Source organism: Periplaneta americana, chromosome 3, assembly GCF_040183065.1.
Source record: "Periplaneta americana isolate PAMFEO1 chromosome 3, P.americana_PAMFEO1_priV1, whole genome shotgun sequence".
Classification (NCBI taxonomy): domain Eukaryota; kingdom Metazoa; phylum Arthropoda; class Insecta; order Blattodea; family Blattidae; genus Periplaneta; species Periplaneta americana.
Genome location: NC_091119.1, coordinates 52286988 through 52305906, shown reverse-complemented (window position 1 = coordinate 52305906; position 18919 = coordinate 52286988). Strand labels below are relative to the sequence as shown.

General features: G+C 33.9%; 1 protein-coding gene across 3 annotated transcripts in view; it reads left to right on the top strand.

Moving 5' to 3' along the window:
* Positions 1 to 16763, top strand: part of CAHbeta (carbonic anhydrase beta) — a 45068-nt gene extending 28305 nt beyond the window's left edge. For 2 of the 3 annotated variants that reach the window (XM_069820523.1, XM_069820521.1), the window contains exon 5: positions 6681 to 7896. In XM_069820523.1, the coding sequence (XP_069676624.1) occupies positions 6681 to 6890 (210 nt within the window). In that variant the 3' untranslated portion in view covers positions 6891 to 7896. Of the gene's footprint in view, positions 1 to 6680; positions 7897 to 12580 lie in introns of those variants that run through there. The other variant, XM_069820522.1, reaches the window with a different exon arrangement.
* The last annotated feature ends 2156 nt before the right edge of the window (positions 16764 to 18919 follow it).

Here is an 18919-nt window from a genome sequence, read left to right as displayed (position 1 = left end):
TGTGTTCTGCGCAGGTTGAATTGTTGTGTGGTTTGGTTATGGCTGTGATATGTTCCTTGTAACGTGTTTGAAATGATCTTCCAGTCTGTCCAATGTAGAAGTCATTGCAACTATTGCATGGTAGTTTGTATACACCTGTTAAGTTGTATTTGTGTGTCTTATCTATGTGTTAAGATGTTTTTGTAGTGTGTTCTGTATGGAATGACTAGTTTAATTGCCATTTGAATGTCACTGCGGAGAGTAAACATAAAAACAATTTCTGATGTATGGTACCGTACTCCATATCTTCAGTATTCATAATGTTGACATCAGAATTGAAGATCGAGTACTGTACAGCTGTCAAAAAAAAAAGTGGCCGCACTCGTTGAACAGCAAATATTTTCAAAGTCCACTTCGGGTCGCGGCAATGTTACACGATGCATGTGCTTGTACAAGCAATTCCGGAACTATGAAAGTGTTCCATATCTGCACCTCGTAGACCAGTGGTAGAGTGCTTGTTTAATGATTCAAAGGTTGTGGGTTCGGGCCTTCTTCAAGTTTTCATTTTATTTTTTAATCGTTCTTTAGCGATGTAAATGCTATTCAAATTATCATTTATATTCAGTTATCGTTCTTTATGGATATCACGTTATTTATATTTTGTTATCGTTCTTTAGAGATATGAATAAAATTCAAGTCGTCATTTGTATTCTGTTATCATTTTATAACGATATGAATAATAATTATTATTATTGTATCTCCAATGGGGGTTAGCCCTATTTTACACATGTATGTTAGAGCTATAGTTTCATACACAAAAAAGATAAGCATAAAGAGAAATGGAAAAGAAAATTAAATTAGCTTACGCGATGTAAACAAAACATAAACAATCCGTAAATTAGGCATTGTGATTGCAAAACAAATAACAGGTATCAATTTGAAACATACAAAAACATTAACAACACACATATGTAACACTTCTATAACACAAATATGCAGCTTTCCGTACCATACATCATAAATTAATACACAATAGTCGCACAAACACAATCAAACTATAATTACGACATTGCGACGACATCAAACATCTCATAACTGACTCACATACATAACAAATCAAGCATCCGTTACAACACATACACTTTAACATAGTAACCACACTTTTAAAAGTTACAAATTTGGCTCCAAGAAAAATAAATAGGACACTGTTACAAATTACTATTCTTCTACAATTTCTTAAATACATCTGTAATAAATCTGTGAAATTCCGATATGAATAATATTCACGTTTTTTATATTCTGTTATCGTTCTTTAGCGATATAAATAATATTCAAGTTATCATTTATATTCTGTTTTCCTTCATTAGCATTATAAAATAATATTCAAGTTATTTATATTGTTATTGTTCTTTCGCAATATAAATAATCTGTAATTATTATAACACAAATAAACATCTTTCTTTGTAAAATAGATTATTTTATTTAGATAATTAAATACGTATTATATAATATCTTATATTAATTAAAGTCCACACCTGTGGAGTAACGGTCAGCGCGTCTGGCCGCGAAACCAGGTGGCCCGGGTTCGATTCCCGGTCGGGGCAAGTTACCTGGTTGAGGTTTTTTCCGGGGCTTTCCCTCAACCCAAGATGAGCAAATGCTGGGTAACTTTCGGTGCTGGACCCCGGACTCATTTCACCGGCATTATCACCTTCATCTCATTCAGACGCTAAATAACCTAAGCTGTTGATAAAGCGTCGTAAAATAATCCAATAAAATAAAAAAAATATATATATTAATTAAACAAACCGATATTTATCATTTATATTCTGTTATCGTTCTTTAGTGATACTGTATAAATAATATTCAAGTTATTTATATTGTAATCGTCCTTTAGCGATATAAATAATATAAATTTAATATTAGGTTTGGAAAAATCCAGTTGTATAATGCTGGTATTAGTTTTTCTTTTTGTATTATTACATTATACTATCTTGAACCACAATAAAATGAAAAGGAGTAACGAGGAATTGAACCTGAGACGTTGACATCTAAATTCCGACGTTCGTCCGCTGAGCTAAGAGGGCAAAAGTGTGGAAACATTTTCGGAAAAATTGGCCCAATCACACTCTAAGATTTTCTGTGATTCGTAGAAGCTAGTCCAGGATGCGGGGGGGCAAAGGCTAATTGAGATTTCCCGGTCTCTGATTGGGTCAAACATCCTGATAGAATTAATATTTAACCCTTGCCTCGACTTTCTGTAAAGTCCGGAGGGCCCAATTAGTCAAATCCACTCTCCTCATCTTCACGCTTGGGCCCCCTGGAATTTAATAAGATGCGAAAGAGATAGTGGTATGTGGTAAGCAATGGGATGTTACCGCATTTAGGCCTATCCTTTCCAAGAAAAACTGCAAACATGAACAAAGGAAGCTTTTAATAGAAGAAGAAGGATCTTCTGCGGACCTCTGGAAAAAGAACTAAGGAAAAGACTAGTGAAGTGCTTTGTGTGGAGTGTGGCATTGTATGGGGAAGGAATGTGGACATTACGACGATATGAAGAGAAACGAATTGAAGCATTTGAAATGTGGATGTGGTGAAGAACGGTGTGTGTGAAGTGGACAGACAGAATAAGAAATGAAGTTGTGTTGGAAAAAGTGGGTGAAGAAAGAATGATGTTGAAACTGATTAGAAAGATAAAAAGGAATTGGTTGGGTCTCTGGTTGAAAAGAATAATAGACGACTTTAGGATATGTGGATCATATGCGGAGACTAAGAGGAAGGCAGAAAATAGGAAAGATTGGAGATTGCTGGGTTTGCAATGAAAGACTTGCCCATGGACAGTACACTTATGTATGTATGTTCAGAATGCCTGGAATATCTTGTCTAAGAACAGTCGCTATTTGCAAAGACTAGTCAATTCCATGCCCACTCGACTGCAAGATGATCGAGATAAGAGGAAGATAGACTAAATATTGAATTGTGGCTTTTTGTTTTGTTTTTTGAACGCTTAATTGTTTGAATGTTTTAAGGCCAACGCCAGTAAATTTGTTTTGTTTTTGCCACGAAAGATATTTTTATTCAGAATAAAATCTTTTTTCTTTCCATTTTCATCCACAATATCATAATGATAAAGTCATAGCATAATATATTAATGAACCTGATGTTAATTACTAAAATAATCGTAAAAGAGAAAGGAGCCATTATGTATAGTTTGTCTCTCTCAAAAACAGAACAAAAAAGAACATAAAAAGCATGAGGTTTTAGTCGAACGCAGGGCCTCACGAATAAGAGACCTGAATGCTACCATTACACTATCGAATAACACGCAGAATACTTCAATTATAACTGTAGATATCAGGCAACGTGGTCCAACAACATGTAACATCGCCTGTCTCCGAATTGTAGCGAAGATACCCGAAGGGAACTTTGTTTCAGGAGAGCGGCCACTTTTTCTTTTGACAACTGTACTGTACCTAAAGTACAATCATTACTTCATTATTCTTTATGAGACATTGGAGTGATAAGACATTATAGCGAAAGTATATGTCTCATTAGAAGCTCAGGTTTGTTAGGAGATAAGTTAAGTTAAATTTCACTAGTGTAAAAAATAGTTGTTATGAATGTATGAAACATGAAATCATTTATTACTCCATCATTTATTCATAGGCACGTGAAATGGTTTTCACAAATGAAGAAATAGTCGACATGATACCAATTTAAGGGGAATGTCATTAAAATACCACAAGAGCAGATCGGCATCGCCCAACCCTTCCAGTGCCTCAACTAGAGTCTGTGTCACCTGGGGTAAACGTGGATTTCCCTTTCCCACTCCCCATGGGTTGGTGGGAGAGGTGGTAGCAAATTTTATTATTCTGTTGTATATTAAGTTGTTGTTGTTCCTTTGGCTATTATTGGAAATTACCCCATCCTATTACAACTTGCAATATTGATCTGTTTTTGCTGTTGAGTCAAGTCCCCAGCAATGAAATAAATCTTCTTTGTTCAGAATGCAAGTTCAGCAAATTGGGCATTTATTAGACTGATAGATGTCGTTTCTCTGAAAGTGTCCAGTCTTGTATGAACTTCGTATCTGCTTCCTTTATGGTTTTTTCCTTCACTCATTGATTAGATCTAATGTTCTACCGAAGGGCAGGTTTTTCACAGCAAACTCAGCATTCTCCAGTCTTTCCTATTTTTCGCCTTCTTCTTAGTCCTCCCATATGATCCAGATATCTTAATGTTGGCTATCATCTGATATCTTCTTCTACCCCGAACTTTTGTTCCATACACCATTCCTTCCAGTGCATCCTTCAGTAGACAGTGACCCAATCATTTCTTGATCAGTTTCAGCATCATTCTTTCTTCACTCACTCTTTTCAACACAACCTTATTTTTTATTCTGTCTATCAATTTCACATGCTGCATTCTTCTCCATATCCACATTTAAAATGCTTCTAGTCGCTTCTCTTCACTTCGTCGTAATGTCCATATTTCTGCCTCATACAATGTCACACTCCACACAAAGCACCTCACTAGTCTTTTCCTTAGTTATTTTTCCGGAGGCTCGCACAAGATGCTCCTTTTTCTATTAAAAACGTCCTTGGCCATTGCTGTCCTCCTTTTGACTTCTTGGCAACAGCTCATGTTACCGCTTATAGTACACCCCAAGTATTTAAAGCTGTCCACTTGTTCTACTGTCTCATTTAGAATTCGAATATTTACTTTATTTTTTTTCCGATAACTATGGTCTTCGTCTTGTTTGCATTTATCTTCATCTCATACTACTCACAGTTGTCATGCAGCTCCAGTAGCATATCCTTTAGTATTGTCTTTTCTTCTGCTAACAACACCATATCAACAGCAAATTTTATGCACTTCATTTGTCTTCCTCCTACTATCATCCCTCCCAAGTTCTGAAAACAGTTCTTTATTAATTCCTCCAAGTCAGTGGCGGCTCCTGCATATTTCTTAAGAGGAGGAAAGAAGTTAACAGCACGAAATGACACCTTCTTGAATGAAACATGCTACAAATTAGCCTACATGCATACATGTAAGACCAGGTAATGTTGGGGTTGGCCTTCCCTTCTGTATAACAATAATCTGTTCTTGTAAACTGAATCTCCTAAATTGTAAAAATATATTATGTTTTCACTTCCATTCATTGTTGAATTATTGCGCAAATTAACAATTACAAGGAAATTCACAACCTTGTAGCTTTTTCGAGCACACTATAGCATCACACGTGTTGGAAGAGACTAGCTACTAACTCGTAACCGGAACCGTTTTACAGAAATGGAAATGGGAATGGGAAATAATATGAGGAAAGCGAGAACACTGCACCCAACCACGTGGTCTGTGTTGCCACATGTACATTTTACAAGTTCAGTATCACATGCTTTTGAAGAATGTCAGTTCTTGTAAAGTCATACCATCGTTATTGTTCAAAGCTGCTGGTGGCCGATTAATTTTTTATGTTAAAAATAATGTAGTTTGGAGTACCTACTTTCAGTTTCAAATATATTTGTACAAAACTGACAACTTGGCTGTTGTCCTGTCTAGTAAACAATGAATAGAAGTGAATTTCAGGGGCCAACTACGTAGAACTAGGTTCTTCTTTGTTTTACATAAACCCGACTTTAACTTTCAAATATCCACGAAAGTTTCAAACCATGAATAGTAGCCTATATAAAGTGCAATGAATAATCATTTTGATTTATAATTTAAAAAAAGTTTACATGGTGTCTTTCATAGCGTTGCGTTAAAACTGTTTTTGTTGTGTCTCCTCCTAGATGTGTTATAGTCCAGTTGAATGCAGCATCGTTAGATGGCAGCGGTAGCGAGCTTACTGCACGACCAGTCAGTTTCTATTTCCCGCCCATGCGCTGATTCAGAGGAGGATCTCCTCCCTCTCCTTTCATTTACATGCTTTAAAACTCTGCTTCTTTCTCTGGCCGCTAGTGCACTGTTGTCTATGTGTGTTAACTGCAGTAGAGGAGGAATGGAGTGTCTTTCCTCCACACAGACAATGTCGGATCTTTCTCACAGTTTTCTACAGCACATGGGCGCACAACGTTTAAAACTCGATCAGCCAAGTTTTTCTTATAGCTGTGAACTTAAAAATTATCGAATCTTCCTCGAATTTCAAGGCACATATTTTATTTGATATTTACTTTCAAAAGAAGAAAATGTGAGGAGGACGTTCCTCCCTCCCCCCCCCCCCTCCGTGGAACTGCCACTGCTCCAAGTAGATGTTGAACAGAGTAGGTGGTAAAGGGCATCCTTGTCGTACTCTTCTCCCTGTTCGACTTTCCTCTGACATTTTCTCATAAGCTTTCCAAAGTTCATGGATGTTTTACCATTTCTTTCCTTTCGACAGCTGGGATACTTCTTTATTATGCAATTCTGTTGTTTTGTGTCTTATTAATTTTTTCAGTGTTCTGGTGTAGGAGATTTATCAGCTATTTAATTTTATATGAAACCAACATGTGATGGGACCCACTGCAAAATAGTTTTTTTATGTTTTTAAATGTTTGAGAACCTGTTTTATATTATTTACTGTCATTGTTTATGCTGTTTATTTGAGGACACAGCTTTATGGTGGCTTTGGAGTCGATGGATAAATATATCAAAATAACATCAAGAGATACATGGTAAACAGCTTATTTATATCTGTATATTTATGAAACTGTACTATATTGCAGGTAAATTGTCTGCAGCAGCTTCAGAACATTGCTAGTTATGGATTCCTTAAAAAGCGCCTCGAGAGACATGAGTTGCATATCCACGCTCTCTGGTTTGACATCTACACAGGTAACATATACTACTTCAGCAGGCAGAATAAGCGGTTTGTGGATATTAACGAAGTTACCATCAATTCGTTAGAAAAAGAAGTGCATAAGTATTATTCATGATAGTGATAACAGTGTCAGATATGGTAGAAATTAACACTGTCCTTTTCTTCCAAACTTAAACTTCTGTTCTTTTTGCCCAGTACCATTTTCAACATTATTCATGAAAAGAAATGAAAGCAGTACATAGCTAAGATATAAAAATTAAATCATATTAACCTTATAATGCTTATGTTCCCTGTACTGACATTTCTTTGTATGTACCAGTGACTAGGTGTACACATGTAATTTTTGTAAGCGCCACTTACACTATTAAATAAGAAAACGTAATTTTTTTAATATTTTTTTACAATTTGAAATCATAGTACAGTACAGTACAGTTGTAATATGTGTGAGCTATTGACTAGGTACAAGTGCACAAGCACCGTAAGTATTTTCTATTTTGTTTGGCCAGCCAGAGCTGCCGGCAGGAAGCCAGGAGTCAATGATAGTCATATGTTTAATGAGCTCTTGTAAGCGAGCATATGTTGTCTGCAATTATGCTAGCTGAATGTTGATCTTAAGTTTGTATTTGTATTGAGCTACACTGATGAAAGTGATATTTTATCAAACATAATATATAGTAATTATTGCATTTATTTCATTCTTATGTGAAATGGTTTAATATTTTTAAATTTCGGAATCTTAAACTACTTCAGTGGTGTGCATATGAATTACTGAATTGTTGGGCCAATGTGGAGGAATAGCGGCCTCTTCAAACACCCATTAATTTCTCGGACTGTAATTGTGTGTTGGAAAGTTTGTGGAAGCAGTCATTTGGTGGATTTCAATATGACAAGAAGTGTGATATAATAAAACAGGGACGGCCCACGCCACAACTTCCTAATCTTAGCACGAAAATCAAGAATGACGTTCGCCATTTCCAAGAGCCTTAGTAACTTACTCTTTAAATGGTAATGCGACTGTTTATATTTGCAATGAGTCTAATTAAATTTGGAAATACGAGAATTGCTTGAGTAATTCTTTGAAATTAAGTGTGTAAAAACATAATAATAATAATAATAATAATAATAATAATAATAATAATAATAATAATAACAATAACAATAATAATAATAATAATAATAATAATTATTATTATTATTATTATTATTATTATTATTATTATTATTATTATTATTTATTTTTACTGGCAGAGTTAAGGCCATAGGGCCTTCTCTTACACTCTATCAGGTCACAAAGTATACAAGCAGTTAAAATTTAACAAAAAGTTAAAGAACAGAATACTAACATATTACAAAAAAAAAATAATAATAATAGCATAATAAATCGACACTAAACAACATGAAAATAATACAATAATAGAAAAAAGAAAGTAATGAACAAGTGAAGAAAAATGGACACACTGTAAGTTATTTACAGTAATTAATGTCACTTGTTTCGTAGCTTCAGAAGACCTCCCATTCAGAGAATAGAGAATTGTTATATTTTTTTATCATAAAAGGATGAATGCTTATCAAATAATTTAGAAATAGCAATAGTTTTCCAAGGTGTTTCAAGTGATATTCAAATTAATTAATCTCATTGATTCCATTGCTAACTTTATACGAGTATATGCAGAAATTGTAAAAGAAGTGGAGAAGACATCATAAATATGTTTCAGCTGTTATGGATGAAATGGTTGACATTTCTAAACTCTTGACTGTTTTCCGATATGTTTAATTGACTGATGAAGTCTATGAAAAAATTGTGCGATTTGATGTTAGTGGTGGTCGAACTTCTGCTAATTTAGCAGAACATCTGTTCAACTGCATGAATGAATTTAATTACCTAAGAAAATGAACTTGTAGCTCAGACGTGCAATAGTTGTACCATCATGACTGGAAACATAATTGTTTGCAGAAAGTTGTAAGAAATATATACCCTAGGGTAGCTCTCTTCTTACATTGTTAAACTTGGTACTGATGCAATCTATGGAGTATATAAGTGAATATAACATATTTTTCCAAACAATTTCCGGTTTAACGTTTTTTTTTCTCCAAATCCTCTAAGAGAGCCAATGCTTTAGTTGAATTCGTCAAACTACATTTTTCTTCAATATCCCACACCTGATGGTTTTATAACAGTGGAATAATCGAGTTTGTGTCAAGCCATAAGAATTTTTAAAACCCAGGAAAGACAATGCCAATCAGTGGGATGGTGGAACTCGAACGTGTGCAAAAAGATTTTCTTGACACTTAAAAAAAATTCAGTTTTAATTTTCTGCGTAATGTTTTTGAAAATGTGACTCCATAGTCCGCGGAACTTTTCAAAATTCTGCAAACAATTTTTTTTTTTTATATAAGCTATTGTTTGAAAAAAATTGGCGAATTTTAGAGTAAGCTAAAGGAACTGCGTGATTAGTCTGATGATATTTGGTCTAAAACTGATCTGGAAGAAAGTAAAGAGGCAACGAATTGATGTGGGTGGCACAATAGTCATACCATACTTTGTTTTGTGAAATTGTTGTTACTAACTCACGTACTTACGTAACAGACATGCCGAGTTGAATCATGTAGAATTGCTTTGTCTTCTGAATTACTTTAAGTATATCTAATATTCAAACGAATTTTCCACATTCCTGTTTTTAATTTTCTGATGAAATTTTATGGCGAACAACTAGGAACGGAACTCTCCATGATATACTCTTCGGATGAATTTAGGGACCAATCAGTGTTTAGTGTATTCCATTATCTGATCGCTAGTGGCCTGAATGGATCATTACCAGAAGCATCAAAACTTCAATTCCTGCATCTGTTGCTTCAATCTATGAAGTACACAGTCACAGAACAGACTGAGCTTTCCATGATGCTATTGAAAGGAGACTAGTGGTGATTCTGAAACATCAAGTGCGCTATTGAATTTTTAGACAAGAAGAATCACAGAATTGACTTCAAATAGAAATAAACTGGTATGCATCATAATACTTAGGACAATTTGCATCCACTCAAAAAACATGATGATGATGATGATGATGATGATGATGATGACGATGATGATGATGATGATGATGATGATGATGATGATGATGATGACGACGATTACGATGATTGACGACGACGATAATTTCCTTTTTTCGGTTATCAATGTGGCGTAAGTGCCCTTATATTTACAAACATGTCATGCCTCGCCACTGGTACAAACGTAATTTCGACTACAATAGCAATGAGAAACACAGATAACCTTCCGGTTATTTCACTTTTCCTCCAAAAAGCTGTCATCGTGCATTGTATCCTAGATCATAATTATATACCCAGATTGCTCGGCCTTATAGGCTTTGACGGTAACAACTTTTGTCAGGTTTACTATGCTGCCATCTAGTTGTTACATAAGGAGTCATGTCATAACTCCCATTTGAATTAAATTAGCGACTGTACTGCCATCTTGTGTTCGTTGCGGAGGGGTGGTGATCCTGGCAGTTGTTCTCTTCAAAGTGCTATTGATTTTAACATAGGGACGAGCAGTCTGTTATATAGTGATCTGGGATTGTATATAAAAAAAAAGCCGCATTGCTGTTATTTTCGGCGTGCCTCCTCCTCTGTAATTGTGCCTTATGCTGGACGTGTTGTTGCACATTGTATACGGTATAACTACTTGCCATCGAGCAGGACAGTATATTAACAGCTGTTTACTAAATATGGCAGCAGTGGAAGTGCATAACGTCATCAGTGGTCAATGATAAGACGTGCATGTTTAAATGTAACCAGGTTGTAACGTGATTGGCTGCTAGAAATAACAGCGATGCAGCTTATAATATCTGTGTAGTGTAAATTATGTGATTTAAGTAGGTAAGTCTCCTTAGGTACTGATAGGTTATTTCCAGAAATAAGTATATCAGTTGTATTTGAATTCTTATTTATAATCTTTTATCTGCGATATATTGCGACTGTCTTTTGGGAATGGTACATATTTGATCACCAGCACTGCTGCAGTCAAGTGTTTCTATTTAGTAGCCATATCTGAACAGTCTGCACAGAGCAGCCCATAGGAATTGGAATTGGGGTCCCTCCAAACATCATTTTTATTAATAATAATAATAATAATAATAATAATAATAATAATAATAATAATAATAATAACAATAACAATAACAATAACAATAACAATAACAATAACAATAACAATAATAATAACAATAACAATCTTTATTATGCAAAGCTATCCATTCTTTCAATATGAAATAGAATTACCGTCACAACCGAAATTTAGTGTGACTTCAAGTTCAATATTATGATCCCAAGTTTTCAGATGTTCTACAGTGGAAAAATAAAAATATCTCAATATAATATGACCTAAACTTTGAAAAACTAGCAAATTTAAATCTCTTTTCAAGTTTTCAGTTTCATTCTCTAGCAACATCCTCATTTGGTCTCATTATCATTCTTTATCACCATCATCTAGTTTTTTTTAATATTATTTTCTTCCTCCTCGTCCCATAGCCTCATTTTCTGAACTGGAACTGAATTTTTCTTCAGACTAGCAATCCTACAGAATGTCAACCTCACTCCATGTAGGCCTATGGTATTAGAAACACAGCATGATACGACATTCATGGGCTTAATCAGTAAACTGGAAAAGACATGATTTTATTGTGTATTACTCCAATTACGAAAATTTTTGCAACAGGACTATGATCCCATAAAATAAGGTTTAATGTAATTATTGTCCCATATATATATATGTATATATATATATATATATATATATATATATGTGTGTGTATATATATATATATAGTAATCCCAAAACGTGTTAAGTTCATTTTTATGAAAGTACTGGGCTAGTTTTTTATCCACTTCTCTACGGACTGAGCGAGTTTTCAAGTGGCATGCACAGTATCACTAACTTTTAGACAAGGATTGGCGTTGTTTTGAAAGAAAACAAGCTTAAATTTAATATAATGATAGAGGTCTCAAACATAATGAGTGGCATACACAGAATTTTTGTCAAGGCAGGTGTCATTATTAAAATTGTTTACAATTTACATTATTCGGTATTTAAAATTTTGTGTATTTTATAATACTAATAATGTTACGATATATTTATTAATTAGAACATATTCATGAATATCCTTGAAACGTAATTTTTTCAACAGCCATCCATTTTTAACAAACAAGTTAAATTTCATATTGTGTCGACTTAATTTTATTACAAGGTAAATACTAGGCGGTAGGTCTCTCTATAATAAAGATAGCACTGTTATAATTCGAATGTGCCGCAGTACCAAGCACAGGGATTATATTGAAGGGGGATAGGAGTATATATATATATATATATATATATATACATACATACATACACACACACGCCGATATTCTACAAACAAACCAGAAACTAGAACTGGTGTGTATGTACATGCTGGGTTAAGGTTTTATACTTAAGGCTGCTATTTTTATTTTTAAGAAGAATTGAATAAATTCTTCACTGCAAGATGGTCATCGTGAACAAATAAATGCAGATACAACTATCTTCCAGTAATGTATTTTAAATTGTGATGGATCTGATCTCGCCTTGAAAAAAATTTTCAATAGAATAATTATGTTACAATAGAAAGTTAGATTTAAAACTGTAACTTGAGAGTTTATATCCTTTAACTTGTAATATTAGAAACGTAAGTTGTACATATTATATTTTTATATTACAAAATATTATACAAAATTTCATTTAACGTTGTTAACATGTTAATATCAAATTGACTTTATATAATTCTGCAGGGATGGCTCCATAAGAGTACCAGTAATTTATTAGGTATGTAAATACTAGTAACGAAGCAGTCTCAGTTGATTCAAATATCGTCATTTGAAAACAGCAGCATTCTGCTAATACAGCTTGCCAGGTTCCATATTGGACATGTCTTCGTTTGTTACACAAAAATTGCTAATAAAGTTGTAGTAGGAGTGTACGAACATACAGTGATTTCAAGTTAATCCCTATAGTAATGTTATATCAGTTTTTAAATTTATAAAGCTACTGTTGTCTGCAGCACATTTCTATGACATTGTAAGTAAAACTGGTTTCCATTGCGCAATTTTTGTTGAAGAGAGAGTTCATATATGCTGCAATGAATAACAGTAGTACATTTTCAGATCAATTTTATGTCCAAACATGAGTCACTTGTTACGTGTTATTTAATGTAACAATTATTTTGTATGAGAAATTCTGTACAAACTGTCTCCACAGTCTAGTATATACAATCACGAAGCTTGAGTTTATGAGGATGCTAGAAACAATAGACTGTGCAGGTACTATTTCGCATTGTCTGTAATGAGGCGATAGTAATGATCCTAGTGGTTAACAACTATCTATGGATGCATATTTACTACGTATTGAGCTTCGTGACTGTATATACTAGACTGTGCTGTCACTCTAAGTATAACCTTCGTCAAAGATGTAGATAACGTTGTAGCAAAATATGCACATATTAACAGACAAGGACCTTAGTGTTGTTTATGATATTATTTGAAAGATTTTGCAGATTGCATTTCATACAGGGTTATGTGTATATGTTACGGTAAAACCCGAAATTCGTCAAAACGAGTTTCAACTAGTAAAAATTACGTAAAGATGATTATTTTTTTGTTCCTACAGAAAAAAAAATAATAATCTTTACGTAGATCTTTCGAGCAACAGTGCATATTACTGGACAGATTACTGTATATATTACTGTGGAATCCTGGTCACCAAGTTACTCAACTGCGTGTGCTCCTTGTATAATGGCAGTTGACTTAATATAAAATGTCGACATACATGTCCAACTGTGAGTCAGGCAACAAAGGGAAAAAACAATGGAGGAGAGGATTCTATCTGGTGCTGTGGATTGGACTTCGACATAACTCAGTGGTGAGAGCACTTGGTACCTAGAACCAAGGACCCGAGTTCGATCCATGGCGCCAGAGCGAATTTTTCTCCTCTAATATTAAAATTAATATTAATAGTAAAAACTAGTTTAAACAAACAAAAGCATGAACAAAAAGGGTTCATGCAACCTGTCACTGATTCTAGACGTTATGAAAACTCGCTTTCTGTCTAGGGCCTATCTACATTTGTTTAAACTAGTTTTTACGTTGAAACTGGTTTTGACGGATTTCGGGTTTTAATGGTAACATATATCCTAAGGTTAGACAAATTCCTTTACAGTATTTAAGAGAAATATGACACAACATTTATTTACTAAACATCATTTGCTGTTGCCATTTGTAGTTGTTCAGATTATACATAAACTGTATCCTGAGATGGGTGGAAAGGAAAGAAGTGTGAGGCTACTCTTTTCTGTATCATGAGACACAAATTCTGACTACAGTAAATCCTCGTTAGTACAAACTCGGTTAAGACGAACACTTCCTTAATACGAACAATTTTCCCAGTCCCAGCTCAAATACAGTGATTTTAATGGATTTTTATTCGGTTAATACGAATTTCTGTTTATACGAACTAAGAACAAATTTTCGGTCCCCAGATTTTTGTCAACTCCTTTAAAACGAACAAAAGACAACTTTTATATATACTCTTTACAGTTTATTGCACGGGAATTCTCTTTGCTCGCTTTTACAGTGAAGACATTAAATGTCCTTCAAGATATTCATTATAACACGCATAATATATACTGCTATATTTTCCACGATAACCAAACCAGTAGCGTCCTCTGTGTGTCCTATCTCGAAAGGTGTCATTGAATGCTACATGATTTAACTGTTACTTTCTGACGGCCAGTGTTTGGGTTAATAACACAGTACAAGCAACGACATGAATGAAATAAGAAAAAATCTATAGAAATCAAAACTAAAGTTAAAATTTTGAATGAAGTGTCTCACGATAGTATGACAAAAAAACTCAAACTGCAAAACATTTTTAAATTCCAAAATCTACTCCTTCGAACATAATAAAAAAAACAGAGATAAAATTGATGCTTCTGCAACTTTCGGTTCTTCATAAGGAAAAATTAAGTGAATTCATGCAGCAAAATATAAACAAGTGGACTCTGAGGTTCTCGAATGTTTTAACAATATGAGGGCAATATATGTGAGTTAGAAGTGAATTAAATTAAATTCATTGTAGTAATAAAAGTGATAATTTTTATAAACTGGGTAACCCCTTTATCTAGAAGAGACACTTGGACCAACCAAGGAAAATATGGAAAGAGGCCAGATATAGAGACTTCTCTAAACCGTACAGTAAGTATTGATGATATATATTCAGAAAGGTTCACAATTACGTAATTCGAAATTCATTATTACGAACTACAAACCATGAGAAAGTGTTTTGAATTGAAAAAGTGACAGTGGATTCAATCTAACAAAAATAGATCAGAATTCGGATAAGACGAACTTCATTAATACGGATAGGCGATTTTTCAATCCCTTGAGGTTCGTCTTAACGAGGGTTTACTGCATTTAATAATAGGTCTTCTATAGTTTAATTCAGTATGTGCTTTAGCTTGATTTTGTTTAATATTAATTGTTATTATATTACTAATGTTTTATAATGTTGATAAGGAAGCCAGAGATTTTCTAATTGTAATTCAGTGTTAGTGCATAAAATAATCAAAATACCCAATTACGAAACAAAGCAGTTTTAATTTTTTTTAAATTTTATTAAGATTTATAGAAAAATATTTTTAATATAAACTTTAAAAGAAATGTAGGTCTAACAATACCATTAGTATTGCTATGATAAAATAACAGGATGGTTGAAGGCCCTTAAAAAGTCAGAATATTGTTCTATTTTATCTAAAGCATTGTCTGTGATTCATCTTCAATAGGAAAATTCCAGTATCGTAAGTGATTTTTATGCTGAGTACTTATTAAATGCATATTATTTTCAGTTTCCCATGATGAAAACTACCACTTCCTTACACATAGAGACAGTGTTTTCGTTCATTATTCCATCAATATGACAGACGGATTACAAAAATTATTTGTATTATGAAATCGAAATTCCGTTAACTGTCGTAAATTCATACGCTGCATATTTTTATGTATTTATAGATGTTCTGATTCTTTCCCTAGTATACGTTGCAGCTCTGAGGAAACTTTTCTGTTTAAGAGAAAGCAAGTCTCAGGTGAAGAAACGTCATTAGATGAATTCACAGTGTCATTTCAATTTTATTTACAGTCTGAAGAAAAGATGATGTGTCATAATTTATAATTGATTGAAATAACGAAGTAACAAAATTGAAATTGCAGCGCTGTCTCCATCCATCTTGTAGGATTGTATCACAGTCTAGTATATACAGTCGCGAAGCTCAATACATATTAAATATGCAAACATTAGATACCCGGTAGTTGCTCACCACTAGGATCGCTAATATCACCTCATTATAGACAATGCAAAATAGAACCGTCACAGTCTATTGTTTCTAGCACCCTCAAAACTCAAGCTTCGTGACTGTATATAGTAGACTGTGATTGTATGATGTACACGAGAGGGAAAACGACAATAAATACTTGCCATCTTAGTGGCCAAATATACAGTGGACAATTGAAATTTAAAATATGCGAACTTGCCAGAATGAAACTTTTGAATACTGTGATATTGTGTATTTCCTCACTGAAGCTTAACAAATTTTATAAAATTTGTATAAACATAAAATGTATATTTTTGTTATACTGTATACAAAAAATACATAATTTAGTAACGTTTCCTCTTTCATACAATAATGTATGTAAAGTACGAAGATATTTTTTATAAAACTGTTACAGTACCTTGAAAGGAATCGTGTATAGCAAAATGTATTACACAATTGTAATTTTTAGTTTATATAGCTAATATTTTATAATTTTTGAAATCAATATGTAAAACTTATTAAATGAATTTTATTACATTCCAATTAGCTAATGTAAACTTGTACAATTATATTGCTAATCGTTTATGACTATGAAATAAATTATATTTCTTTAACTTTTAAGAAATTGTGAGTAAATAATCATCTCGTGTACTTATCGTTTCTCGAATTACAGTACGATTATTTAGTCCTGACAGTCGCAGGCAATGTGCGCCTTGGTCAGGCGAGTCCATTTAGTTACGCCAAGGGGTGTTTGGGTTATTCACTCGCTTGCCTTCGGAGCAATCAGATGTCATGCGTGCGGTAGAGCGGTATGTTTCCAGTACAATGAAGCTGTACTGCATTCCTTTACCGACCGCTCGCCCTTATCTCTACTCCGGAACTCTCCCCACTCCTCCTATTACTTCACCTCTTTCGCGTCGCTGAGCTGTCAGGACTAAATAATTGGTCTGTAACTCCCAACCTTATCCATTCAGTACTTCTTACAATAAATATGTAGATTATACAACACTTTCTTTCTCATGTTACTGCACGTGAAATTTAATCATACTGAATGTGGATAACTAAAAACATCTCGATTTTCAGCAGAAGACACTCAAGTCTTATTTGAATGTTAAATAAATTATATTTATCTCCTCAAGTGTGTACAAATAATGTGTATTTATATAAAAAAACATAAGACACTAATATTTTATACATATTTGTTATTAGCAGGGCCGTATGTAGGAGGTGGCAAACTGGAAACTTGCCTGGGGGGCAGGTTTTAGATGATGGCAAAATTCTGGAAACTTAGTTGAAATGGATATATCTTTGATTTAGAGTATAAATTGTTGTTTACCAATGACAGAGCAAGGAGGAAGCCCCTTGTGATCTAAATTAGTGTTTGGGTCCCTGAAGAAACTATTTGTAAACTCATGTAAATTTAAGGGGGTTAGAATATTAGTGAAGTAAGTACCTGATGTTTTCAGAATAATTTGTGTTCCGATAGGGAACAACTACCAGGGTTGTTATCAGTATAGAAACACGAAGAATTAAGCAGAAGCAATAAATTACGGTATATAAAAAAGAAGGGGGGAAAAAAAAGACAACTTGTATATGGAAGTATATTCAACCCATTTTTGTTACAAGTGACTTAATTATTCCATTGTCATTCCGACAACTTCATTTATAAGTTATAATCGTTTATATTTATAATTTCAGTTATTGGAAAAACTTACTTTATTTTTTGTCAAGTGCAAGAAGTCAAAATTAAAATAAATCTTATATAGCCTATTTCATTTGAAGGGAAACGACAATTATTTTTTACCGAAGGGCATAAGGACCCCTAAACACGGACCTGGTTATTAGTGCAAGGTCTTTTATAGACTACCACATTAAAATGCACACTGCACCTCATACTCTCTATGCTGCATGCGTAGATATAGGGGCCACGGTTTCCAAACTCGCAACTTGTGGATTTTTTCCTCACAAAAAGTTTAGTCAAGAGACAAAGGGATTTGCTTTCCTTGCGTTAGTTCTCGAACTTTTCATGTTATTCGTCTTTCATACTTTACTCCTTGTATTCATACTTCATATAATTTGCTGACTACATAAAAAACAATACGGTATCAAATGACAATTGATACGACACAATAAAACGGAAAGCGACATTTATTTATTTATTTTTTGATTAGGTTATTTTACGACGCTTTATTAACATCTTTGGTTATTTAGCGTCTGAATGAAATGAAGGTGATAATGCCGGTGAAATGAGTCCGGGGTCCAGCACCGAAAGGTACCCAGCAGAAAGCGACATTCATGTTTGTCTTTGGCACAGAGGAGGGATCCAAAGGCTAGAACTGCAACCTCTAGTGGACTTATTGTGCCTTATCACTGCTATATGGGAAATGATTTTTTTAAGTCCGTCTGGTCGCACTTTTGTAGATATCTTGACTCAACTGTATGATATCATCTGTCGATTGAGCTTGCATGTCGTAAGGTATCAGGGATGGTGCCAGAGGGGGAGTTTTGGCCCCATATTAAGCCCCCCCCCAACATGAAAATGAATATCATAATATGAATAATTATTATATATTGTTCATCAATTTCACGAAACAGTAATTGTTTAAAATAGTACGTAATAATCAGTAGGCACCCATAAGGGCTGCTGGGCTGCAGTCATACCTAATAGTAAGCCATTCCTGAAAGATATGCCTATGCATTGAATATAATATTATTTATTTCTATTGCCTTCGTCTCAGCAAAACGCCGGTAGATACTTCTGTCAAGCTAT